This window comes from Lagopus leucura, unplaced genomic scaffold, assembly GCF_019238085.1.
Source record: "Lagopus leucura isolate 7727_CA_CO unplaced genomic scaffold, USGS_WTPT01 Super-Scaffold_100094, whole genome shotgun sequence".
NCBI lineage: Eukaryota > Metazoa > Chordata > Aves > Galliformes > Phasianidae > Lagopus > Lagopus leucura.
In genome coordinates this window covers 294,251-302,360 of record NW_024962321.1, presented here as the reverse complement: position 1 = coordinate 302,360, position 8,110 = coordinate 294,251, and the positions used below count along the sequence as shown (strand labels likewise).

The 8,110-nt window shown below is 47.4% G+C and overlaps 2 protein-coding genes across 2 annotated transcripts in view; both read right to left on the bottom strand.

Moving 5' to 3' along the window:
- The window catches only part of LOC122188902 (keratin, type I cytoskeletal 13-like), a 2,012-nt gene extending 1,350 nt beyond the window's left edge, over positions 1-662 (bottom strand). The window contains exon 1 of the mRNA XM_042887577.1: positions 617-662. Within this exon, the coding sequence (XP_042743511.1) occupies positions 617-662 (46 nt within the window). The remainder of the gene's footprint in view (positions 1-616) is intronic.
- A 1,316-nt stretch (positions 663-1,978) lies between these two features.
- On the bottom strand, positions 1,979-6,819 carry LOC122188896 (keratin, type I cytoskeletal 13-like). Its single transcript, XM_042887570.1, has 8 exons — positions 6,124-6,819; positions 5,313-5,395; positions 4,721-4,877; positions 4,361-4,522; positions 3,912-4,037; positions 3,462-3,688; positions 2,707-2,981; positions 1,979-2,300 (listed from the first exon to the last, which is right to left on the bottom strand). Exons 1-8 carry the CDS (start codon positions 6,817-6,819, stop codon positions 2,275-2,277), a joined length of 1,752 nt encoding a protein of 583 aa, XP_042743504.1. The 3' UTR covers positions 1,979-2,274.
- Positions 6,820-8,110: the final 1,291 nt, after the last annotated feature.

Genomic DNA, 8,110 nt, shown 5'->3' with positions numbered 1-8,110 from the left:
TGCCAGCCACAGCGCTCATGCCAAAAGTGATGAGCTAAGGGGAATTTTGTCATAGGAAAGTAATACGCATTACTGTTCTGCTCAAGTATGTCTGTGTTGATTCACACATGCACTGTAATTTCATGTGGGTGGCTCTTTGTTAGATATTTTGTTGGATAATGTAATATCTCATAGCTTTTATTAATCTGACAGTATATCTCCAGTAATGGAAGTTAATGAAGGCTCCGCCTTGCTTGTCTCTCTCCTTTGGCCTTCCCTGTGGTGAAACTCGGTGTTCCAGCTCCTGCCTTCCTTCTGCAGGGGTGCCCAATGCCTCCTGCCTGCAGCCACCTGCAGGGGGCTCATTGTTCAGTACCGGGTTTGGAATTGACATCAACTATTTACAAATCTATTTTCATTTACTGGAGGACGTTATTCTTTTGAAAAACGTGTTACTGTGTCTCATGGCAGAGAACGTTGCTATGAACTTTCTGCTGTTTCCTTGCTGCTCCCATCAGGGGAGCTCCTGCCCATACCCGATGTGCTCTTCTTCTGCAAGCACAGCAGGCCGAGTTCCCTCCTGTTCTCTGCTGAAGGCAGTGGGGCTGTAGCCTGTTGTGCTTTTAGTCTGTCCTGCTGGCTGCTCTTGCACAAAACGCACATTTTCTGTGTCTGTTCACCATTGGAAGCCATTCCCTGAGCACAGCCCTGCACCACAGTTTAGGCCTTGTGCAGTTGGAGCTGTACAGCGCCTGCCCCTGCACTCCCCATGAGTTTCCCTGATGATTGCATGGCCTGAGCTGCTTCTGCTCGCAGTGCCTGGTGGCTGTGCCATGGACTGGGTCTTTCAGTCAGCTCTGAGGAGTTCTGGTGCTTGCTTCTCATTACAAGCAATAAAGCTCTGGCTTACGATCTGCATGCTTTAGCAGCGCTCTCTCCTCTGAAGCTTCATGAAGAAATTCCTGAGATTCCTGAAATGTGCACAACTGCTCTGGGGGCCCAACTCTGTGCTTCATTTCCTTCGATCTTGGAGTTTTTTAGGATGCAGGAGAAATTGTTTTTCCAGCCAAGTCTCTGGAAGTGGGCTTTATCCTGGGGGTGGGCTGCAGTAAAACCAGCCGGCTTTGTTTTGATGATCAAAACTGTCTCAATTGCTGTACTGCAATTGCTTTGAAGTAATGAATATGAAGAAACAGGGAGCACGTTCAGCTGGAGGTGCAGACGCAGCTCCCGCAGCACAGCCTGCAGGCAGGGGGGCTGAGGTGGGTGGGCTGTGGGGCTGCCTTGGCGTCTGCGGCCAGCGGCGTCTGCAGGTAACGGCTGGATGTGGGTGGAGGAGTTTGTGGCAATGTCCCTCACAGTCAGATCTTCCTATAACCAAAAATAAACACTCTGGTTACTTTCATGTGTTCTTCATTTGGCACAACTAGAAGGCAAATTCTGCTGTGAATACTAACTTGAAGGGATCTTCTTCAAGTTATGTGAAGTGAGTTATATTCCCTCTCTTCCTCTTTTTTTCCTTCAGTTCAAAAGCAGACCACATTTGTGCATTTCCAGTTGAAACTGATGAGTGCCAGGTAAGAATTTCTGACCCACAAAGCGAAACTTTGCTTCTGTTTCACAGTCCTGGCTCTGTGATGGCTCATGTCTCCCTGTCAGGCCCAGGAGGACACTCATTTGAGGCCGCTTTTATCAGCCGTGCTGCCATTCTGCAGTCTGACTGACACAACTGCAGCCAAGTGTCAGAGCTCAGCTGCACTACCAAGTGCTCCGTGAAAAACAAAGGCACAGCAGAGGATGCTCCAAGAAGATTATAATCTGCCCCAGGTACTCAGAAACAGAGCCTTAACTCTAAATTTCATTAGCAGCAGTTGCAGTGCATCATCAGCCTTTCTGCCTGGAGGCAAGTGTTGGCATGGCTTTCTGTTTTCTTAAGTGTTTACATTTGCAGAATGGAAAAAGAAATCATAGACATGGGATTCTGGTTGCATCAGACAGAAATGAAGTTTTATTAGAGAAGTTTTTCTCGTACAGAACAACCAAATAACAAACTGGTTGAATCTTTAAAGCAAGCAGTTCAAGTTCAAGTGATTGAGCCCACCAAGCATTCTATGCAGAGGCAGCGCATGGCACGCACAGCAGCTGGCCTGTCAGAGCGGCTCTGACGGACCCTTTGGGCAGAGCAGCAGCAGCAAGGAGCTGGTAGGAGCATCTCCTTTCTCAGGAGCCTGAGGAATACTGGGGTGCTGGGCCGATTTCTCTTTGACAGGTCTTGCACAGTAGAATCCTCAGTTCTTAGTCAAAGGATTTTCTTCCGTAACCTGTTTGGAGATAAAGAAAGCATTAACTTCTTCAGCACTGGCAGCTGATCTCTGAGGCACCACATGTGGCACCAAAGAAGCTTGGTTATGTGATAGATGACCATAAGCTCTCCCAAAAGCATGAGGGAAAACTTCAGCTCAGTATGAAAAGAATTATAGCCAGGTTTTTAACTACGTGACATGGTGATATTATCCTCAAAACCGAACCAAAACTGAAACTGTATCTTAACCAGAACCAGTCCTTCGCACACGGATACAAAAGACATTGTCATAAAAGTGGATCTAGCACTTTCCAGAAGTGCTTTTTTATCCTTGCTACTGTTTGCCCACAGGAGAGGATGTTGGCACAGCGGATCAATTAGTAAGAATGGGACTGGGCAAGCTGTTCCCATGAAAGAGTTCTCACCTTGGCTTTCACCACCGCCCCTGCATGACTGCGACTGCGAAGATGAAGAGTAGGAGTGGGAACTGCTGACGCCTCCTGAGGTCCTTCCTCCTCCTCCGCTTCCTCCTCCTCCAATGATGCAGCTTCCTCCGCTTCCCCCTCCTATTCCTCCTCCCATTCCACCACCCATGCTACCACTTCCTCCTCTTCCTCCTCCAGAGAAACCACCACCACCTATTCTGCCGCCTCCCATTCCTCCTCCTCCCATTCCTCCTCCTATTCCTCCTGCTGGGATTCTGTGAAGAGAGAAAACATGAATAACAGGTCAGTCAGATGCGCCGTTGTTTTCAGAAGCACTGCTCACAAGTTTGCACTTCTCCTGTCTGTACTTCTCCTTTTTGGAACCCCACACAGATCAAAAGACAACTGAAACCTTTGATTTTTCTCCATACAGGCCTTTTCAAGGTGACTTCCATCTGCTGAACTCCTGGTCCTTTCCGGCACTGGGGTAAAAGCGAGGCCACATGCGTGGCTTCCCTTGTCCAGCCCAAAGCCGGGAGTTCAGAATTTCTGTGCTGATATTTTTCTCAGACAATTTCTGTTCTGAATAGATTTGCCAAGAAATGCATTGTACCTCAAACCTGGGAGGTGATTGGTTAAAAAGGCTGATTATCCTCATTTTAGTTTAAAACCTGTTTTGCAAGTCTAAACTGTGACAGTCTCTGCGACTGTTTGGGCTTTTGCACAATGCTGCCTCCTTTTGTCAGGGTACATACACAAGGTCTTGCTGTCCTTCCTCAAGCAGTGACCGGTACTGAGCAATCTCCTGCTCCAGGCGGGTCTTGATGCCCAGCAGCATCTTGTACTCCTCGTTCTGGCTCTCCATCTCGCAGCGGATGCTGGCCAGCTCCTCCTCCAAGGGGCCAATCATGCCCTGGATCTGCTGCAGCTGCATGTTGTAGCGGCGTTCTGTGTCCTCCAGGTTGGACTGCAAAGAGTCTACCTGCAAGTGGAAGAAACAGTGCAGTGTTCGTGGGAACGTGGCAAACGGACCTCGTGATGGTGACAAAAAGGGAGATCTGCACAAAGCAGAGAGGTGTGTTTTTGCTAACACAGTCCAGCACCCCGTCTGCACAGTTACACGCTAGTTGTAACCAACCTCCTTTCATTCTAAGGGCGCCTGCAGCCTGTGTTACAGGGAAGCAGAAGCAGCCACCTTTACTTACCATGCTGAGTTGCGACTGCAGCTCAATTTCCAGGCTTTGGTATTCGCGTCTCAGCTCAGAGATCTGTTGGTTGCTGGACTGTATCTCCTGGCCGCTTGAATGGACTTGTTGATTAACTTCTTCCATCTGAAAAATTGTCATACAAAACTCAGGTCTTTCTGATTGCAAGAAGACATTGTGGTGTTATCATAAAAGCATTTAGGAAGCAAGGAATATGTATAAATAGAGATGTTATGTAGACTGACTGTGGATTCCCCCCAGGCCACTGTTCACCCACACCCAACCCGTTTCATTCACCTTGCTCTTGGAACACAGGGATTCCACTTCTTGCCATACCCAAAATCACTTAGTAGTCCCTTGTATAATACCTGATAAGTTGCCTGTGCCCTACTGTGTGCAAACAGAATCTTTGTGAAAGATTTACTGGCCCAAAGAATCTCATGCTTTACCTTGGTTTCATACCAGCTTTCCACCTCTCTTCGGTTGTTCTCAATAAGCCGCTCATATTCGGAACGCATTTCATTTAATTTTTCCATCAAATTAGTGCCAGGAGTAGCATTGACCTCAACATTGACATCACCACCAGATTGAGTTTGCAGTCCTTTCATTTCCTATGAGAAAGAGAAGAAAACAAAACTTGGAAAGGTTGAAGGTGAGAAGAAATGTTGTAGCTTTAAAAACAGGAACAGGAAGGGCCACAGATCCTCCCAGCAGCCAAATCTCATTGCTGCCAGCAGAAGAAATGCACAGGAGATTCTTGGAGTGATAATTTTTCGTTAGTTATTATTTTAAAGTGTAGAGAAACTTACCTCTTCATGGTTCTTCTTAAGGTAGATCAGTTCCTCTTTCAGGGATTCAAACTGGGTCTCCAAGTCCGATCTGGATAGAGTCAGTTGATCCAAAAGTGGACGTAATCCATTAATATCACTTGCCACGCTCTGGTGGAGAGTGTACTCAGTCTCATACCTAAATCACAGACAAGAAAAAAAGTAAAACTGCTGCCAGAGCTCTCTGCTCTCTTCATTAGGCACAGTTCCCATCAGTACGCCTTTGGTCACTGGTCCCATTGGTTTGTTCTTAAAAGCAAGGACCTGATTCTCTTTCCCTCTCCAGTAGGATTGTTTGATTTCAGTGAAATCACTCTGTAGGATTTCTCTGATAAAGTTTATAAACCTATAAAGCAGATATGGAGAAACAGAAAGTTTCCTATAAACAGCACTTATCAACAACTTCTCTGAAGCAAAATTCTAACGAGAAACAAATTCCTGCTCACAGTGCTCTTCCCAACAGCCTTCTCTGCTGCTGGAGCCAAGACACTGCAGTACCTCCAAAGACTGGCAATACAAACTTGTGGTAGGAAAGGGACCAAAGACAACATGAGATGAGGAGGAAAAGACTTACTTCAGTCTGAAGTCATCCACAGTCATCCTGGTGTTGTCAATGTCAAGAAGCATCCTGTTCAGGTCCACATTTGCACCAACAATCTGCAAGGGAGAAGGCAGATGCTGGTCAGCCAGCTGTCTGTTCAGTCTGACACACAAACAGAGGGAAGAAATCCCTGTGCATTAACACATTCCAGAGCATCTCTGAGACAAGCTTGCCCAATCTCCAGAGGCTGCACAGAGAGAGGAGTTCATTGTTTCCAGCTAAAGGAGCGCCTTTCTGTGGAATCAGCGCTGGTTGGTGCCTCAGCTGCCAATTTTAGTTTATGGGTAACCATCAGAAGGGGTATTCTTTGTTGGGAAGAATAACAAAATAAACTCTCCATACTTCCAAAACAGTGGAAATATTAGCCTTGCTTTTGGCATCAGTATTAAAGTAGGAGACTCTGGAACAGCTGGGAGCTGGAATGGGGCTGAACGCTGTGGCCCACGTTAACTCATCCTATGCATTCACAGTTCCATTTAGATGGCCACTGGAAGCACAACAGAAGCAAACAATGATTCTGTGTCCTGTTCAGGAGAGAGAGAAGCAAATAAAGCACAGCACTGAAAGGAGCCCTGGGCACCGAATGGTGCTTCTGTGTCAGAGCAACATCACACATCAAGCAGAGCGAACGAAAGCTGGGAGTCAGGCTTTGTCATCACAGCTGTCTGCATGCTGCCTCAAGTAAAGAAAGGAATATGTTACCCCAAACAGGAAAATTGTGCTGTAGCAAGTGTGAGGCCGTTCTAATGAGACCCTGCCCAAAGTTTGCCAAATCACACCATACCTGGTTCTGCAGTTCTTCAATTGTTCGGTAATATTGGCTGTAGTCCTTGGAACCCGTGGGACCCTGCTTTTGGTACCACTCCCTGATCAGACGTTCCAGGTGAGCGTTTTCTTCCTCCAAGCCTCGTACTTTATCCATGTAGGAGGCCAGGCGGTCATTAAGGTTCTGCATGGTCAGCTTTTCATTTGTGGAGAGCAGTCCAGAATCTTCACCAAAGCCCGCTCCGCCAAAACTGCCTCCACCATAGCTGCCCCCACCGAAGCCACCGCTGCCCCCAAAGCCACTGAATCCACCTCCGCTGTATCCACCAGAGCCACCACCAAAGCTGCCTCCTCCATAACCCCCTCCCATGCCCGCAAAGCCACCTCCACACGATCCATATCCCCCTCCTATTCCTCCTCCGTAGCTGCCGCCGCTCACTCTCCCACTATAGCTGCTGCGGCCAATCCTTCCGCAGCTGCCGCTGCTGAACCCCCCTCCATAGCTGCTCCTGGAGCCTCCTCCACCAAAGCTTCTCCCAGAAAAGCCTCCGCTCCCTCCAGAGGAGGTGTATTTTCTGGTGGACACTGAGGAGTATCCGCCAGACTTGCGGATGCCGCAGCTGCTGCCCCCTCCACCGCCGCCACCGCTGCCATATCCGCCACCGCCGCTGCTGATCCTGGTGGTGCTGGAGGAGGATTTGGTGCCACAGCTCATACTGGCAGCAGGCAGGAGTCTAACCACAATCCCGAGTTTAGGTGCACAGCCTGATAAGATTCAGGACTGTAAATTTTCATCCCCAGCACTCTCTATTTATACTTTTGACAGTGGGTGTCACCATCAGGGAGTTCCCTTCTCCCAGGGCATTTACTGGCCTTGTTGTTTGTGCCAAGAATAATTTGCTGAACAATATTTTTCTGCTGATATCTCAGGCAATCTGTCCCACTGCTGAATTTATGGTGATTGTTCAAGATCAAACGCTGTGCTTTCTTTGGGTGGCATTCTTTGCATTTAGCTTTTCTGGTACCGGTGGCCTCCTGCAGCCCAGGTCTGCTTCACAGTGCAAAAAGCACCTCAGCAGGGTCCTGTTGTGCTCATGTGGGAGCTCTGTACAGGGAGAAAGAAAGATGATGCCCGAATCTCTCATGTTAAGGCTGTACAATTATTGATTTTTTTATTCATCTATGTTCCTTGCTCAGGTTTTAGTAGCTGCCATTGTTGGATGCTGTTCTTCTCTTCTGCTCTTTCCTACTTTGTGCAATTAAGGACTCTTACACTGCTTTATTATTGTTATTATTGTTACTAGTACTATTATTCGTGGCAGTGTAAGAGTTCTGTAGTAAGACTTGACTACTGGGATTGTCCAACTGGTGCATCCCTGCCAGCACTCAGGAAACATCTTTATGTATGAGACAGCCTTCCTTGCAGTGCGCTGCCATGCATTTTTAAAAGCCAAAACCCTTCCTGTGTGGGAAATGTTAGCCCAGCTCGCAGGACTGAGCTACGACTCAGCTCTCCTAGAACTCAAAGGAAAAAAGCTATTTTTCACCAAAGAGATGGTGATCTAAAATCACATGAAGATTAAAGATGCTTTAATCACTCTATAAAGTCAAAGTAAATTGCAGCTCAATTAGAAGCTTTATTAAGCCAGGCAATGACCTGCTAACCACCGTGTGGGAAGAGCTGTAAGGTTTAAGGTAGAACAGCTCATTGTCTCTATTGTGCCTTACCTTATAGACAACAGAGCAATTGCATGGACTGTGTGTGTTACAGTGCACAGATCAGTCAGCTTAAAATATTATTGTGAGAGCAAAGCTGAAAGGCTCTCAGCGTTGTGGCACGCAGAGCTGGCGGAGTTTTGGTTGTGAGCACCGTCACCTGCAGAAGTTCGACTTGTGTTAGACTGGTTCATCTTTGCCCTGGGTGTAAGCTAAATGTTTTGGTTCGAGTGCAGATCTGTTCCTCAGCATCAGCTGTCTGCTCTCACATGCACCCTTCTGTATGGCTG